Below are 17,868 nucleotides of genomic sequence, written 5' to 3'. Positions count from 1 at the left end.
TCTGACAGCATGGACTGAAGACTTATTTTACAGCATATAAAAAAATCTCTGAAGAACAGATTATTATTAACTATTATTAAATATCTTTTAAACAGAGATATTTAACAGGGAATAAACATCCCCGCCCCCATGGGCAGGGACAAACTATTATTATTAAATATCATTTAAACAGGGATATTTAACAGGGAATACACATCTCTGTCCCCACGGGCAGGGACACCTTCCACCATCCCAGGTTGCTCCAAGCCCTGTCCAACCTGGCCTTGGACACTCCCAGGGATGGGGCAGCCACAGCTTCTCTGGGCAACCTGTGCTTTACTACAATTCGCTTTTCAGGTGCAAACCAGTTTGGGAAAACGAGGCCTGCTGACACTTGGAGCTGGAGGATACAAAGATACCTTAACGAGAGAAGTCAAGCACAGCTGCAAACACTTCCTGGCGCTTCCAGCACCGGCCTGAGCGGCTGACAGTAAATGATGGTGAATCATAGAATGGATTGGGTTGGAAAAGACCTCCAAAATCATTAAGTCCAACACTTGGTCCAACTCCAGGCCCTTTGCCAGATCATGGCACTCAGTGCCACGGCCAATCTCACCTTAAAAACCTCCAGGGATGGGGAATCCACCCCCTCTCTGGGCAGCCCATTCCAATCCCTGAGCACTCTCTCTGCAAAGAAGTTTTTTTCCGATCTCCAACTTCAATTTCCCCTGGCAGAGCTTGAGCCCATCGTGCCCCCTTGTCCTATTGCTGAGTGCCTGGGAGAAGAGACCAACCCCCACCTGGCCAGAATTTCCCTTCAGGTGGTGAATGATGATGAGTGATGGTGAATGACGGTGAGTGACGGCAGTGACGCACCTGGGGCGCTCCGTGCGGTCCCGGCCCCGCTCGGGGCTCCGTGTGCGGCCAAACCTGCGGCAGGGCCCGGGCAGGGCGGGAGCCCCTTACGGTGCTTCTGCACCGCGACCCTCACGGCCCTCCCGGGGGGCTTCTTCCTGCGGGGTCCCGGGAGGCTGTCCAGGGACTCCCGGCTGGAGCAGCTCTGCTCTTCCATAAGGGAAAGGAGGGGTGAGTCTCAGAGGCGGCCCGAGGGTTGCGGGGCGCGGTTCGCTCGCGAGGTGCGGGCAGAGAGAGCTCCGTCCCGGCCCCGCTCCGCCTCAGCCGCTCCCTTCAGCCCCGCGCGCTGCCATGGCCACAGCTCCCGCCCCGCCGGGAAATGCCGCGTCCTTCCCTTCCCTTCCTTTCCTTCCCTCGGTGCCCGGCGGGAATCGCGGCGGGATCGGCCGATTCGCCGCCTGGCGTGGCGAATCTGCGGCACCGGGGGCGGGGCGGGCCCGGCGCGCGCGGCCGTGGCGAATCTGCGGGGCCGGTGAGTGCGCGTGGGGAGAGCGAGCGGGGGGCTCCGGGAGGGCTCCTGAGGGGCCGGGAGTGTTCCTGAGGGACCAGGGGAGCCCAGGAGGGGCCGGGAGCGTTCCTGAGGGACCGGGAGAGCCCAGGAGGGGCCGGGAGTGTTCCTGAGGGACGGAAAGGCCTCAGAGGGATCGTGAATGTTCCTGAGGGACCGGGAAAGCCCATGAGGGAGCGGGAGAGCTCAGGAGGGCCTCTGAGGGATCCAGGAATGTTCCTGAGGGACGGAAAGGCCTCAGAGGGATCGTGAATGTTCCTGAGGAACCGGGAAAGCCCATGAGGGAGCGGGAGAGCTCAGGAGGGCCTCTGAGGGGTCCAGGAATGTTCTGAGGGACGGGAAGGCCTCTGAGGGATCAGGAGTGTTCCTGAACGACCGAGAGTGTTCCTGAGGAACCAGGGGAGCCCGTGAGGGACCAGAGGGTTCCTGAGGGACAGAGAGCGCCCATGAGGGAGTGGGGGGGGGGGGGGCTCAGGAGGGCCCCTGAGGGGCCGGGAAGGCCTCTGAGGGCACAGGAGTGTTCTCAGGAACGGGAAGGCCTCTGAGGGATCGGGAGTGTTGCTGAGGGACCAGAGGGCTCCTGAGGAACAGAAAGCGCCCATGAGGGGCTGGGAGTATTCCTGAGGGACGGAGGCATTTCCGAGGCACCGGGCGCGTTCCCGACGTCCAGGAGCGCCCGTGAGGGACTGGGAGAGCCCGGCGCGCTCCCGAGCGCCGTGGAGCGCTCTTGAGGTGCCAGGAGCGTTCCCTGAAGGGCCGAAGCGCTCGCTGAGGGGCCGGGAAGGGCAATCCCGTCCCTGCTCAGGCGTTTTCCCCGGCGGGGGGGGAAGAGAAGGGCGCTCTGTGTCCGGTGTCGTGCCGGGATTTGGCCGAACGAGCGAGCCCCGAGCCGGGGAACCCAAGGTGCCCTTGGCACGGGAAGCTGCAGGATCGAGTGAAGGGAAACAAAAAATAAAGCGAGGTGAAGTTGCCTTATATGCAGGGTTTGATTGTATTGGTTGAGAAGCATCAGCCAGGTCTGATGTACCTTAAATAGGGAGACTTATAGGAAAAGGGGTATTTCCTCCCAGGATAGGCACCCAAAGTGTCCAGAGAAGCTCTCGGGGATCTGGTTTAACACCGACTGTGCTAACTCGCCTTTGGTGTCAGATTTCTACCATTCATTTCCTTCCTCCAGGGCAGGGCCCTGCCCAAATCCAGGAGATAACCAGGCACAGCTAATTATCCACCCACCTTCTGACCAGCCCCTTTCTCATCTCACCACGTGCTTCTCACTTCTTTAAATGCCTCTGGCCTCTTAAAACCAATTAGTTTGTGGGTTTTTTTAATCTTAGTCAAGTTTTAGCCTAATGATCCCCAGGAATAAAAAGAACTTTCTCTATAGGCTGAGGAGGCTTTATCTTGACCCAGTTCTTTGCATCTGTATTTTTATTCTTTTCTTGACACAATTCTTTGACTCAATATTTTTATTCTTATTTATTTTGACACATTTTTTTGACTTGATGTTTTTATTCTTCCTTGTCCTTTTCAGAAACATTCACATGGTGTTCACTGTGTACAGTTGGAAGCAAAGGCTTATAAAGATATTTCAGCTTTCTCTTTATAAAGAAGGTGATACCTACACCTAATTCAGATGTTAATTAGGACAACAAGGGTGATGGATTTGTGGTGTCTCTCCATGAAAATGCAGCTCCTCACAAAAAGGGGGAATAAACCCACCCCAAACACAAGGCTTGTTTAGCTTCCATGGGAAAGGATTCTGCTGATTCCAGGTTAGGTCATGGACATGAATGGTGGTGGGAAAAAAACTTCCTCCACGTGCTTCACCTGTAAGAGTTCCAGGCTGGTGATGGAGGGAGGCTTTGTGGTCACCCAGGAGTACAGTAATTATAATAATAATTAAAAGCCCTGTTCGAGTTATTAGGTGCTACCTTCATGATCCCTCTACCTCCAGAGGTCTGGAGACAGCTGGGGAAGCTGCATTCCCACAGATCAGAAGTTTTAGGAGAGTTCTGACACCTGTAGTTCTGCCTCCTGTTCTGCTATGTTCAGAATCCTTCATCTAATCGCTGGTTTTAGTTATAAACCAGTTTTTCCCTCTTAAGGCAAAGCTGTCACTCTGTCGTGGTTTGTGTTTCCATGGCAATGGGAGTAGCAGCCACAGCAGAGACAAATACTGGAAGCATTTTCCAGGTTCTAAAAACAGGGCTAGGAGCTGGGGGTGGGTCTTGCACAGGGAACAGGTTTGTATTTGTGGAATGAGGATGGAAAATCCACAGTGTCTAAGAGACACCAAGACCTCAGGTTATCCTTAACTGCTTATTGTGCTCAGAGAGACTTGTCCTAATGTCCCTTTAGAACATCCAAACGTACTTGGAATGGCTCCAGAGCCTTTCAAGAGGGGAGATTTCCCAGCCTTGCTACTTCCCTGTGACCCAGTACACCTGATCCATGCGTTCCATGCAGCAGAGATTTGTTCAGAGATTGGCTTCCTTCCCTGTGACTTGCTTAGAAGTGCAGTGCTGCATTTCCAAATCACACTTAGCCCAGAGGAAAGTCATCCAGGCTCTGTAGGATTAAAGCTGAGTGCTCTGGAGTGGTGTGAGCAGCTCTGTGGGGAGCCCTGAGGTGGGTAAGTCGAGCCCTAGAAAATGAGCTTTTCAATCCCTCATTTTTAAGCTGTTTTCCAGAGGTTGGAGGGGAAGAAGAGAAACAGCAGGAAAACTTGAAATAACACATTTACCAGACTTCAGAACAAACCTGGGAATGTCCGGGTAGCTCCTTTTTGGGTGTTCAGGGCTGTGAGTTACAGCCAGAGGTGCAGCAGAGCTGTGATTTCACTGCGGAACGTGTGAAACACCTGTACAGGAACAGGGGCTGCAGACACTGACAATCAGGTGGTGCCATTGCCCTGATGTAGATCAGAGCCTTTCCCAGGTGCCAAAGCTCTGTGGAACTGCAGTTTTTATCTGCAGGTTTGAATCTTGCCAAACTAGTCATGGAAAGCAGATCGGGTTTGCTGTAAACAGAAACCGTGAAGCAACACGGAGTGTGAGAAAATGGCACTGACTGTTGAGCTTTGAGCTTCCTGTGCTTGGCAGAGGCAAAAATCCTTCCTGCTCCCTGCAGTTTGTCTGCTTAATTAGCCACCTGCACTGATCTGGGACAATTATGACGGGTCTTATTTCCTAGCAGATCATGTCCATTCCCCTACAGTAGGTTAGAGGTCTAGGATAGAGGAGGCAGGCTGGAGAGGGACTTTGGACAAGGGCATGGAATGACAGAATAAAAGGGAATGGCTTCAGACTGACAGAGTGCAGCATTAGACTGGATATTAGAAAGAAATTGTTCCCTGTGAGGGAGGTGAGGCCCTGGCACAGGTTGGGCAAAGAAGCTGTGGCTGCCCCTTCCCTGGGAGTGTCCAAGGCCAGGCTGGACAGGGTTTGGAGCAGCCTGGGATAGTGGAAGGTGTCCCTGCCCATGGCAGGGCTTGAAACTGGATGATCTGTAATATTCCTTGCAACCCAAACCAGTCTGTGATTCAGTGACAACCTGAATAACACCTTGTTTCTTCTTAACACCATATTCCATAGGTTTTCCATCAGAATAACCTGTGTGGCCTGTCTGCCCATGGGGAGTTCTTGGTTGTGGGAATGTGCATCTCAAATCCAGGAATCACATGTGCTCTAGACCTGCCATCCCTGCCCTGGCTCCTTGTGCAGGGACAGTGTGATAAGATACAAGTGTCATAACCCACTTGCTGCTGAGAGGGGGTGTAGGGACAGTTCATGTGAGAGCTCCCTGGTGCTATTTTTAGTTGCTTAGTTTTCTTTCTGTTGTAGAAATAATTGTTACTGTCTCTTTGTTCTCGTTCAGGCAGCCTGTGTGCCCCTTCCCTTCCCCTGCTGAGACTGGAATAGTTAAAGTTTTCTAAAACATGAATGTCTTACCCAAAATTTGGCAAAGCATAACAGAACATTAATTGTAAGCAGCCCTTGCTAAAGAGCAAAATGAAGGGGGTTTTCCTCAAAGTGATTGCACTTCAGTGCTCATTTTTCTTCCCCAAGTTGATGTGACTTAAACTGAAGGAGCTTGTTCTTGTCAAGATGTGATACTAATTATCATCTGTGATAGGCCTTAGGTAATATGGAAATTGGGGAAAAGGAAGACTAGGTGTCAGTGTTCTAGGAAACCTGCAGGGATGCTTTCAAGCCTTAACTTTAGTGTGTTGGATTAGGAATGTGAGTCTTCCTTGAGGATGTTTGCCTAATTTCTTGGATCCCTCGCTGTTCATTCTTCCCTTTTTGTCTCTTTCACTTCCTTTAAGGCCATTCTCATTCTTCTGTGTTTTCTTGCATTTCATTCACTACAGTCAGTGACCAGAACATTTGCTGTAGTTTGTGTTTGGTGCAGCTGCACAGAAACCAGGCCCTGCTGCTCTGAGTCAGTGGCCAGCAGTTCATACCTGCCTTTCTTCCTTACTTTTTACAGATCACATCTAAAGTCACTGAAACTCTTAAGGCCAGAAAGTGTTATGGCTTTGCTTCTCCCCAACTCCTGCCCTACATTTACTTTGTGAGTTTGACAGCATTTAAAAAAGTAAACGTGGTATTTTATAAGTCACTTTAGCTGTTTGAAGTGCCATAAAAGTGTTTCAAGACAGCAGTTAACAGGTGGATCCTGGAAGGTTTCATACCTGGAATTATCTTGGATGTTCTTTTCACTGAATACATTTCAAATAGGTAACTCCCCTTCGAGGGAATGGCTGGGAAGTTTCCCAGCAAGGCTGCACATAAACAGATTTCCAGGATGTATAAAATTGCATTGTGATGTAAAATGTTGCATTTTGTATTTATGCTTTTTTTGTGAAACTTGACTTTTGTCTCCAGAATAGGTGACTGAGTGGCAGGTGTGGGATATGGCTGGGCAGCTATCGGAGTCGGACCAGATCAAGCAGGTGAGGTGGTGAATGTGCAAGTGGTGGCTTTGAAGGTCTTGTGCTACTTTATCACATTGAGCGAAAGGTGTGGGGCATGGGACAGAAGTGCAGGTTATTATCTGAGTTAACATCAGTTCTGTAGCAACCAAAATTTAAACATTTGCCTGTTGACAAAGACAGTATAGTACCTGATTCAAGTACAAGCAGCATTTGTTGCTAAAATCTTCTGATAGTATATTTTTCTAGTAACCTTTCCTTCAGATAGCCCAGGCAGATGTGTGTAAGAAAAATGAACACAGGATTTGTTTTTAATACTCAATTGTCCAATTTTTATTTACAGTTCAAGGAGTTTCTTGGCACATACAATAAACTCACAGAAAACTGCTTCCTGGATTGCATAAAGGATTTCACCAGCAGAGATGTGAAACCAGAAGAGGTAGGTCATTGCTTCTGAGGACCCTTTGGTACAATTTCTGTGTAGCATTCCAATTTCTGAAGCAACTTGGAGAGTTTTGATCTTCCAAGTGGCTAAAAAAAAGCCAGGCAGCAGGTTCTGCAGTGCAGTGTGTGTGCCTGCCATGCTCCTTCCAGGTGAGTGTCCCATCCCTGGGAGTGTTCCAGACTGGCTTGGACAGGGCTTAGAGCAACCTGTCTATTGGAAAGTGTCCCTGCTCATGGCAGGGGGTGGAACAAGGTGGTCTTTAATGTCCCTTCCCACCCAACCCATTCCAGAAGTAGGTTGTTGGTACTACACGCAGAGGGAATCTGCCCAATCTGCTGAGTGTTGGCTGCTCCCTGCAATCCTGTGTCATTCTCTGAGCTGTCAGCAGAGGTCCTTGTGCCTCAGCTCCTGAGGGACGGTGACTCCATGGACATGGAAGTGCCTGCCCACAGGTTGCATCTCGTTCTCGGAAGAGTCCTGCTGAAGCAGTTGTTTACTTACCCCCATTCCTGCGTTGCAGTGAGTCCTGGGAACATGGGCCTGCACAGCTCTGGCTGGTGAATCCCGTGCTCTGCACTGCGGGAGCTCCATCACAGAGTCACCTGCAAGAATGATTAAGCTCTTGATAAGATTAGTTGTGTGTTTTTTTCTTCTCTCCTGTTGAGAGGCTGTTTCAGACTCTAATATTGGTTAAAAGTCTAATAACCTTTGTTTGACACCACTGGGGGGGAAGTTGTAAACAAACCATTGTTTATGAGTATTTTCTGCATCCTTGGAGTTCAACTCCTCAGTGCAGGCAGAAATCATGTCTCCTTTTAGCTTTGGTTCTGCTGTACTGGACAAAGCTCTTGTAGCTTCCAAGGCAGATTCTTCTTTCCCTAATTGAGATTAAGACCTCCCTACATCTCCTTTGGGATTCTGTACTTGAAAAAACAATTTCTGATCTCTTTCCCTACAGCAAGTCTAGACTTCCCAGGCACCGTGTCACAAATGCCACTCCCTCTGGGAGCAGAGACTTGGGGTAGTTCCAGAATTTGTTTCCTAGTGAGACTTCACTCCTGCTCAGCAGGTTTTGCTGTAGCTGATGCCAGGCCAAAGTGTAATGGTGTGGGGTTTTGTCTCGTTCATTTTCATCCCTTCTTTTCACATCCCTTTGTACTGAGCAGAACCAAAGCAATTTTTTTGTTTTCTAAGTAATCAGGCAAAGTGGTTGGTTTTCCTTTCTGTAATTCACAGTGATAGGGTTCAAAACCTTTCTAACATGGAATAGCCAATTGGTAGAACTGCTCATAAAGAATCTCCCAACTGTTTCTTTACTCTTAAAGAAAAAAAACACTTTAAATTTGAAAAATACTGTGGGTGGAATAGTCCTGGTATTTATTTCCCTGTCCACTTGGCTGATGGAGCTTCTCTGATGTGCTCTGGGTACGCTGGTTGCTTTGCTGAAGGGTAACTGAGTTAGGATAGAGCTAATGGGAACAAGGGCAAAACAAGGTTAAGCTGAGCTAGCAGAGAGTAGGTTGTATTTGGCTGTCAAAACCAGTATGTGTTTGTAAACAGAATTAAAGCAAAATATACTAATTTAATAATTTATTACTTACTGCAAAATATATAGTTTAATTTCACAAGAAGAGCCCAAGGATGAAATGGTATTGTCTCCTAGATCCTAAATGTTTCCTGTGGAGACTGTCATATGAGAATGAATATTAAGAGACGTTTCAGGCATCCCTCAAAAACTAAACTTCATTATCTACTGCCCTCATCTTGAGGCTTAACAGTACCAGATGTACTCACCCAGCTGTCTGTCCCTGCATGTGATTATATTTTGGGTCCTGGCTGGGGAAGTGTTTTTGGTACTGTTTAAAGCCTTCTGTCTTCCTCTTTCTGTAGATGACCTGCTCAGACAACTGCCTGCAGAAGTATTTAAAGATGACACAGAGGATCTCCATGAGATTCCAGGAGTACCACATCCAGCAGAACGAGGCTCTGGCAGCCAAGGCAGGACTGCTCAGCCCCCCTCGCTAGAGGAGAGCCCCCTGCTCAGACTTCACAAGCTGTGCTGGAACACACCTGGGATTTTCTGCTGTCGGGATGTGTGTCCAGCAGGTCAGAGCAGAGCTCCTGGTGCTGCTCAGACAGTGGGAACCATGAAGGGTTAAACAGGAAGTCAGTCATGGAGTCTGTCTCCAAGGTCCTTTTCACTCCACAGTGGAGTGATGTGGATCCAGCCTCTCCCAGGCCCACAGCTGGTGTGTTTGACTTTCAGGGGTGGTGGGAGGGTTAAACTGCCTTTTGCTGGGACTGGTTGAGATGAATCAATGTAATATGGGAAATACACTTTTTTATTTAATTCAAATAAAATCAATGGGAGCCATACACAGGTTTGTATGTTCTTTCCTAAGATCCATCTTTGGGCTGCTGAGAGCAGTTCTGTTTGCTGGGGGCTCTTTGCTCAGCTCCTACAGAGTTCTGTTCAGCCTGTGCTGATCCCAGACGGAGCTCAGGCAGGGCTGCTCTGCCAGCTTTGCCCCAGGTCAGCTTTGCCTCATGCTTTGCCCTCTCATCCACACAGGGGGTCATTAACATCACTCCTGCCCAAAGCAACTCCTGTGCACTCCTTGTTTCCCTCGGGGAATCCTGCAGGGTCCTCCAAACCCAGGCCTGGCCTGAGGCACTCCAAGCACGGAGCCTGCTGGCAGCTTCCCCTTGTGCCTGTGAATGCACAACAGTGTCTGTTCTGCAGGATGAGGCCAGGGAGGTTTGGAAGGCAGCTGGTTTGGGTTAGGAAACACCCCAGTCCTTTGAAAGGATCCTGGTAGCTGCAATCCTGCCCTTGGGTCAGTGGTACAGTGGAATGATCGAGAACAGGCACATTGTTCTTTAGTTCTAACTCATAAAATACAGCAACAAAGGGAACTGAACATCAGGATCACCAGTTTTGGGAATGCAGGTGATGAAGACTGAAGCAAAGCTGTTCCATGAGAGCTGCCTAGTTCTGCTGTGTAGGGAGCCCATCCACAGCCTTTGTGCTGTTACCATCTCCAGCTTATTTCCAGCAGCAGTTTGAGGGAATAATTTCCTGGGTTTTTTTATTCCTGCTCAAACTCTGCTGTCCAGGCTGTGGATTACAGGCCCCTGATGGCAGCACAGGGCACCTGCCCCTTGCACCAGACACTGCTGTTTGAAACTGCCCCAGCTCTCCCTGGAAACCTGTTCCTGTGCCTTCCAAAGGTGGAAGAAAGCACTGTGATTGATCCCACACCTGGGTTCTGTACAAGCCTGTGCCTTGTTACCTTGGAGATGGCCAAGAGCTCACTCTGAAATAGTGAAGCCTAAAAAACAGCCCAAATAAGGCAGCAAGTCTCCAATGTCCTGGTTTTTAATGGAATATCAGGATAATGATGTTTGGATCATTGCTGCAATCAGGCCACAGATGTTAGTGCCAATTAGAATCAATACATCCATAGCAAAGGCTGAAGGTTTTCCTTAAAGCTGCTGTTTGTTAAACATTTGAAAGTGATCCATGATTCAGAATTTCCATTTGATCTCCATCTGCTCAGAAAAGTGACTAAAGAGGTTAAGTGATGGAATGGGAGGATTTTGATGTCTTCTGGCAAAGAGTTTTGAGGCTGAATTGAGGAAGCTTGAAAAAAATTCTAGTTTTCCCTCATTTCAGTATTTATATTGACAGATTTCCTGTAGAAAAGGCTAAATAAGTGTTAGAGGGACTTGGTTAATAAATTACTCACTTTCAGGTCTGCATAACCACTTTTGTTCAAGCTCTATTTCACTACAAAACGTTGTAATTTTCAAATTCAGTGACTTGTCTATACAGATGATACAAATAACATTTTAGTTTGGGAATAAAGTGTATCCACATAACTAAAGGATCCAGGTGGTGCAGAAAGCACCAGAGAAAACTTCATTAAAAGATTAACTTGCTTTGCTGAAGTTTAACTTCCCTTTGCTTTCATGACAAGTTGGCACATCCTGATGGCTGCCTCGAATTGTGTTTTTGGAAAACAGGATCCCGTAAGATTCTGTTGATGAGAGGTGTGGGCAGAGAATGATTCGTGATAAACTGTTTCAGAGTCACACACGTTTTATCAGCACATTTGTCAGTGTTGCAGCTGCACTTTGCTCCTCCCAGCACCCAATTCCCAAACATATTTAACTGCAAGGATCAGGAGGTTTATGGTGCCTGGCCGGCTGTCTGCTGGGAAGGCTGGGAATGTCCACAAAGGCAGAGCAGGCCATGTTTTCTCTCCCAGCAGAGTATTCCAACCTGGCTTCATCTGGAGTGTTCTCCATCCCTCCCCTGTACAGAATGGTTTAGGTTGGAAGGGGCCTTAAAGCTCATCTCATTTCCACCCCCTGCCATGGGCAGGGACACCTTCCACTATCCCAGGTTGGTCCAAGCCCTGTCCAACGGGGCCTGGAAAAATTCCAGGGATGCTCTTCTGGAACAGCCTCAAATTTACATGGCATAATGAAATGTACAGCCAAAATCAGAATAACAATGGGATTATGGCTTAGTCCCTGGATCCTAAGGGAAAGGCAAGAGCATTTCAGAGGTTTGTCAGAGGAGGTGAATCACCTGCTGAGGCAACAGTGCAGGAACAGAACCGATTCTGAAGGAAGGAGGAGCAAAGGATGAAAACCAGTGTTGCTGAGGAAGGAGTACAGAGGAAGCTGTGGAAAAACTGAGCCAGAGTGGAGGTGGGAGAGGAGGGAACGGGAGGGCAGCCTGCCAAAAACTGACTGAGTGAAACCGAGCTAGTAAACAGACACTCAACTGGAGCTGTTCATGCAGCAGAGACAGAACACGGATCCTTCCTTCCCAAAGGGGTGTCTGAACCCAAAGGCTGGGAACACACAATTCCCATAAGGCCACAAACCCAGAACCTTTGCAGCTGGAAGGTCAAACCAGAGCCGTGTTCTCCAGAGCGCCCTGGACAGCAGCAGTGCCGGCAGAGTCATCAGATCACTCAGCTGGAAGATTATAATAGAGGCTCCTTGGATTCTCTCCAGGATAAAAGCAAAGCCCTCATTTATGTAATCCCCTGCTGAGAAGCTCCAACCACTGAGCTCTCTGTTGGCAGGCAGGAAAAGGAGCGACTGCAGCTTTTGGTGAGGAGTGTGGGTGAAACCCCCAGCGTGGCTGGGCTGCAGTGCATGAGGCAAACCCTGTGCTCTGACGCACCTGACTCTGAGAGCTGGAGCTTAGCAACAGCTCTTTTTTCAGTATTTCACTCAGCTAGGTTAGGAAGTCAGCACATGGCATTTGAGGAATTTAGTTAACTCTTGGGAAGTCCATTAAGCTCAGCTCTGAAATTCCTTGAATGAGTCTGGCCCGAACTCTAAAAGCTTTTAATAAAAGCAGTTAGAGCTTGTGACAACCCTGCATCATGCCTGCACCCTGAGCCGCCAGCAGAGAGCATGAAGAGAATTACAGTGTTACAATTCTGCTTAATATTAGAATTTTTTAAAAAATGTTTTACCTTAACTTCATACTCCTTATTGTTTTGGTGTCAGGCTGTGCCTGTAAACACACAGGGAGCGTTCAACATTCAGGCTTTAGTACTTCAGGGTGTAAAAGGATGGTCACATCTTTTTCCAGGACTTCTCACACACAGAAACAGATAAAACTGAAAGACATACAAAAGACCCTGAATTGGACATCAAATAAATGTCTACAGTTACACAGTGCTTGAACAGACCGTGGTTGGTTACAATTTTTTGTTCTGTAACTCCTTTCCCTCTGATCCCAGGAAGGTGCGAGGACAGCAGAGGGAGCTGGGCTCACTGTATGTACTAAGGCAGTGCACTTGACAAATCATCATTTGTTTATGTAACACCACCAGGAGCTTATCTAAATTTCAAATAATTAAAGTAGAAACTCAGCTGGGGTTGTCTCTGCATTTTACAGATCCTGCCCTTACTGGGAGATAGATCTGGATCCTCTCCCCCTCTCCTGCCCAAGCCCAGGGTGCATTTCTGTGTGTGCTGTTGGCCCAGGGATCTGCCAGGAACTCAGAGAGAAAAGAGTTTCAAGGCTTCACATCCAGGGATGGTCTAACCCCCTTCACAACAGGGAAGGGGTATTGGCTGCCTCTCCTGCTCTGTTTCTTCTGCTTGGATCTCTGGGAGCAAATGCCTGTGTCCCACAGAATACATGGATTGCCTGGGGACAGTGGTGGGGTCTGAGGTGAACTGTGGGACCTCAGTCCTGCCACCTCCTGGATCTTCCAGGCCCTTTGTAGGGATCCCATCCACTGACCACCCTGGGGACTGTCCCTTCCCCTCCAGGGTCCAGCTCGATGGTGATGGGAACAGTGGATTCTTCATAATAAAAGTCAGGTATGGCAACAGCTGGAATTAGATCATAGGAAATACATTACTGACTACCTCTTTAAGTCAGTCTGTTGTTTTATTACTGGCCAGATTGCACCAGGGTGGCCAAAAGGCACATGGAGGTGCCTGGGCCACACCAGAAGGCACCTGGAGGACCCTCTGGGGCACCAGGAAAGGGGCAGGAGCACCCTGGATTGTTCCAAGAGACACACAGAAACCTGGGGCAGAAGCAAAGCTCAAAGTCTGTACTGACCTCCCAAAACACACATAGGGGCTGCTTGAGCCTCTGGAAAGGCCACAGAGTGTCCTGGGGCACCCCAAAATGCTGCTGCCCAGCAGGGTTTTCCTTGGATGCTGCCTTGGCAGAGAATGAAGAGACACCAGAGAGAGGTGAGTGCTGAGGGCTGGGCAGGTGGGATGTGCCAGAGCCAGGACCTGCCAAGACCTTGGGTCAGTAATGTGTAGGACAAGGACTGAGAGCCCATGAGACAGGAAAGCCTGGGCAGGGACCAAGGGCCTCTGACCCTGGGAGGGAACAAGGACAGACTGAGCCCCAGGGGTAGAGCCTGCCTGAGCTCTGACTCCTGGGCTAGTGAAGGTGTCCCTGCCCCTGGCAGGGGCTGGAACAAGATGCTCTTTAATGTCCCTCCCAACCCAAACCGTCCTGTGATTCTCCAAAGACAAGAAAAAACAGGTTGATTTGGAAGAGAAGCAACTCCTTTCCCTGCTTGCCCACACATCCCCAGCTCCAGCAAGGCTCTGGGGCAGGCAGGACATTGCAGGGGATGCCACGAGCACTGCTGTCCCTGGGAACTGGGATATTCCAGCAGAAAAGGGTTTAGTGAAACCAGCTCCAGGCTGCAGATAACACCAAAGGATTGCTCAAAGACACAGAGACATGTTACCTTGCACAGGAATGCTGCAAAGTGCCTCTGAACCAAAGAAAAATCACACTCTTGCTAATTGGTCAGGATTCTCCAAAGGTAAAGCAGGAAACAAGGAGAGCTGTAGCAGCAGCATCCAAACCACAGTCACAAAAATCAGCCCCCTCTGCAATGCCTGTGAGTAACATTCCTGTAATTATTCCCACAGGATGAAGTGAGGCTGATCTCACATTCTGAGTTAAACACATCAAAATACCTGCACAGACCAAGATAAAATTTTACTCCTTAAAAGTTCCACTGCCAAAACACTTCCCTGTCAGAGAGGGGTTTTCCTGCCCCTCCCTCTACGCCACTGGGATGGCACACAGGGGTCCCTCACAGGGTGAGAAGCAAAGCATAAGCAGAAAGAATCAAGGGTTTGGGGTTTTTAATCTTCCATTTTCTCCCCTTTTTAAACAGCTTTACACTCTCCCCATTCACAAGGGAAGTCATGCCAGGAAATAAAGGAGCATCGAGAGAGATGGTTTTGAGCTGCACATGAACAAGTACCTTGAACAAGAAAGGAAAAACACTCTTGTGCAACACACCAAAGTATTTCCCACAAATTCCACATCTTACCCCTCCTTATGAAACTGGCATAGCTGGCAGGAGCTTGGCAAATTAGGTCAAGCTGTACCCAGATGAGGGATTAGAGGAGGAGGAGCTCAGAAACAGCTGAAGACACTGCCTGGAATGGAAACATCGCCTGGTTCCTCTGAGGAGCACAGAGAGACACCACCAAACACCAGCACTGTGTCCCTCAAAACAAAGTCTGAAACAAAGTCGGGCTCCTCTGGAATGGGAAGGAGCAGGAAGAGCAGCAGAAATAGCAAAGATAATTCACAACAAAGACACCAGGAAAGTCCTGTTCTGAGAAAGCTCTGCTTCCACAACTAGCACTGCCTTATCTTTCCACTTTTCTTTAAATGATCATACAGTGTTTGTCATTGGAATGTGGCTGATCACAAAATCCACCACTCAAATAAGAAAATTTTCTGTCTATTCTAATTTACACCTTAAGAAAAAATTAGATTCAAGTGTGCACAAACTGAAGGAGTGCTTCCATCACCTTTGCTGCTGCTGTCCTTCAAATTAATAAAGATCTTTGCATTAAATCCAGCACCTCTTCAGACCAGTAACACTGTAACACAAAAAACAGAGTTTACCTGTTCCTCCAAAGCAATGGATGGGACTAATAAATGCCTGTGGAATTTGGGGAACTCACAGATTTCCAAAACAAATAAACAATAAAATGCCAATAAATCCCAGACACTGAGTGGTAACTAAGAGTGAGCAATTTTGAACTCTCAGTGGCCTCTTAAAAAAACCATCCTATTTGGTGTTAGATAATATGGGAGAATGACAGATTTTCTCATAATTTAGAGCAATAGCTTAATGGTGTGAGCTAATTATAGAATGTCTTTTTCCTGAGCCCTGGAGTCACAGTGAGTCAGACTCTGGCAACATCCCCTTTGGTTCCACTGTTTTATGATGCTCCTCACATCTCCAGAGGTGGCCTTTATCCTGCAAATAATAAAATCCCAAGTACAGAGAAGTAAAAATAACCAAGGTTTTAGTGTGCAAATAATTTCTGCCAAGGCAGCAGCACGGAGAAGTTACAGCTCAATAAACTTCAGTTAACACATTCATCTTTTGTCTCAGTTGCTAATTCTGGATTTCAGCTCATGTCAGATTTGTTTCAAGCCATCAAACCAAACCTGCTCTCTTCTTAAAAAGAAGACAACAGCATTTCTTACTCTTACTGATGTAAAACAATCCCAGTCAATGCTGCCCAGAAAATCCATTTGTCTGCCTCAGCCACCCAAGAATATTTTTAATGGGGAAAGGAGGAACATGTTATAAGAATATTCCTTTTTCTCATGTGAAATTCCACCTGGTTGACAAACCTGTCTGGAGAGAGGTGGCTTTCTCAGCAGTCTGACTAAAGCACAAGAGTTGACAATCCCAAGATTCAGATTCTCCTTCCAGCTCCACATCAAAGCAATTTTGGTAACATTTGCTACACAGCTGTCTTGACATAGAATCAGAATATGCATCCATTTTAAAAAAATCTGAATATTCTCATACTGCACCTTTGGAAAAAATGAGATTGAAGCATGCACATTACCACAAAAAGTGATTTAAAAAATCTGAATATTCTCATACTGCACCTTTGGAAAAAATGAGACTGAAGCATGCACATTACCACAAAAAGTGATTTAATCACCTTTCTGCTGCTCTCCTTCAAGTTAAAGATCTTTGCTGCTTCCCATGAAGTTGCTTCATGAAGACACACATTTCTCTGCCCTTATTATGGTTTTCTTTCACTGATAATTACTGAAAATCTGCTTAACCTCTGTCGAAATAATGGCTTGTTATTACAGTTCTGACATCTGTGCTGCTCCTGCCTGGGCTGCTCACACAGATTAAGCAACAGAAAGTTTCTCAGACACAAGAAATCTGATGGAGGAGCCAAAACCAAGCAGAGATTTAACTGGGTGTTGCTGAACTTTCACATTAGAGAGAAAACAAAAACTCACTAGTACAACATGTAGCTGATACACTTCATGGGAAGCAACTGAAAACTAAAACAAGCAGGAAAATTAAACTTTTCTTACCTTATGTTCCTGCATGCAAAGCTTTTTCCAACTTTCAGTTCTATGCTCATACAAAAATAATAAATCTGCCAGAAATCTGTCAGTTCTTTGCAGGAGATGAGGGAAGATGGTCCAGTTATCTTACAGTTCTGTTCTTTTTAACAGTATTTGACACCATAATTTTATTTTAACCTCCCAAGCAAGCTTGAAATAACAAGAAACATTTTGAGGAAAACCTGTAGGAGATCAGGAGGCAGGAGAAGAGCCTGATGCTTTATTTTTGCTTGTTCTTGCAAACACGATACCCAATCTCTTATTTAAAAGAAACCCAATTCTGTATAATCATAATTCTGTGTCTTCAAAAACAAAAGCTTTCATTCAAGGCAATGGAAGACACTTTGGAATTTATGTCAACAAAGCATCAATAAGGGAATTATAGTAAAGTTAGAAGTATCTTGCCAGGGTTTGTTCCTGACTTCACCTTTAATGCAGGACAGCCCAATGATCCCCAGTTAATCTTTTCCCTGTAGTATTTTTAAACAGCACAGGAAACTACTGTAAACATCTACTGAATAAACTGGCTAAATGATATCCTGGCTCCTTCCCAGAGATAAACCCAGGGACTCAGGACATGCTGGAGGCCCAGTCAGGCACCTTTTCCTGCAGGTTTTGTGCTGTGCCAGCACAGCAATGCTGGGTTTGGGGGTGTGGGTGTCTCAGTGAGCACCAGAGCAAAGTGGGGAGAGGGGGAAGGAAGCAAGTTCTGTGTGTCAAGGAGCAACCACCCCTCAGGATGGGCTTCCATGTTCCCCGGGATCATACCTTCAGTCTTCCAGGCAGTGTTTTAAACATTCCTGAGAGACAGGGAGCAGCAGAGTCAGCTGAGAACACACACACCGAGATGGGCCAGAGCTCCTCCATCCTCTGTGCTGGGTGTGTGTGTGCCTGTCTGAGATCTCAGTGTGGAGACAGGTTAGATATCTGCACAAGATATAATTAATCCTGTTATTCCACCCAATTTTAACTTTCCTTCTGCAAATATTAAACATGTGACCCACGTTGCTTCCTTTTAAATGAGTATTGCTTTTTATTCATAGCTGTTGTGAGATTAACAGTAAAGTTACCTCTGAAAAAAGTCTTTACAGTAATTTATGGAGATCAATTTTCCTATTTAGGTTAAGTCCAGACGTTTACAAGAACAATCACTTAAA

General features: G+C 47.3%; 3 protein-coding genes across 14 annotated transcripts in view; 1 reads left to right on the top strand and 2 right to left on the bottom strand.

Annotated features, from left to right (window-relative positions):
• The window catches only part of KIAA0586 (KIAA0586 ortholog), a 77,084-nt gene extending 75,787 nt beyond the window's left edge, over positions 1 to 1,297 (bottom strand). For all 10 annotated transcript variants that reach the window (XM_071557281.1, XM_071557282.1, XM_071557287.1 and 7 more), the window contains exon 1: positions 856 to 1,297. In XM_071557281.1, the coding sequence (XP_071413382.1) occupies positions 856 to 1,051 (196 nt within the window). In that variant the 5' untranslated portion in view covers positions 1,052 to 1,297. The remainder of the gene's footprint in view (positions 1 to 855) is intronic.
• TIMM9 (translocase of inner mitochondrial membrane 9) lies at positions 1,045 to 9,161 on the top strand. Of its 2 annotated transcripts, none has more exons than XM_071557297.1 (4): positions 1,045 to 1,065; positions 6,292 to 6,359; positions 6,682 to 6,777; positions 8,674 to 9,161. In XM_071557297.1, exons 2-4 carry the CDS (start codon positions 6,321 to 6,323, stop codon positions 8,806 to 8,808), a joined length of 270 nt encoding a protein of 89 aa, XP_071413398.1. In that variant the 5' UTR covers positions 1,045 to 1,065; positions 6,292 to 6,320; the 3' UTR covers positions 8,809 to 9,161. The 2 variants fall into 2 exon arrangements, with proteins under 2 accessions (XP_071413398.1, XP_071413397.1); XM_071557296.1 differs by lacking the exon at positions 1,045 to 1,065 and adding an exon at positions 1,281 to 1,366.
• A 3,025-nt stretch (positions 9,162 to 12,186) lies between these two features.
• The window catches only part of ARID4A (AT-rich interaction domain 4A), a 56,068-nt gene continuing 50,386 nt past the window's right edge, over positions 12,187 to 17,868 (bottom strand). The window contains exons 26-27 of one of the 2 annotated variants that reach the window (XM_071557292.1): positions 17,480 to 17,638; positions 12,187 to 12,431 (exon numbers count right to left, since the gene is read on the bottom strand). In XM_071557292.1, coding sequence (XP_071413393.1) covers positions 17,482 to 17,638 — 157 coding nt within the window. In that variant the 3' untranslated portion in view covers positions 12,187 to 12,431; positions 17,480 to 17,481. Of the gene's footprint in view, positions 12,432 to 17,409; positions 17,639 to 17,868 lie in introns of those variants that run through there. The other variant, XM_071557293.1, reaches the window with a different exon arrangement.

This window comes from Pithys albifrons, chromosome 6 (assembly GCF_047495875.1).
Source record: "Pithys albifrons albifrons isolate INPA30051 chromosome 6, PitAlb_v1, whole genome shotgun sequence".
In the NCBI taxonomy this organism is placed as follows: Eukaryota; Metazoa; Chordata; class Aves; order Passeriformes; family Thamnophilidae; genus Pithys; species Pithys albifrons.
The sequence above is the reverse complement of the archived record's forward strand: the minus strand, read 5'-3'. Positions and strand labels throughout refer to the sequence as shown.

What these genes read in the sequence shown, in the direction of transcription:
- TIMM9 (XM_071557297.1), top strand. Translation starts at nt 6,321, where the DNA reads ATGGCTGGGCAGCTATCGGAGTCGGACCAGATCAAGCAG. An exon ending in AGTCGGACCAGATCAAGCAG is followed by an intron (nt 6,360 to 6,681) that starts GTGAGGTGGTGA and finishes TTTTATTTACAG; the next exon opens with TTCAAGGAGTTTCTTGGCAC. An exon ending in GAGATGTGAAACCAGAAGAG is followed by an intron (nt 6,778 to 8,673) that starts GTAGGTCATTGC and finishes CTCTTTCTGTAG; the next exon opens with ATGACCTGCTCAGACAACTG.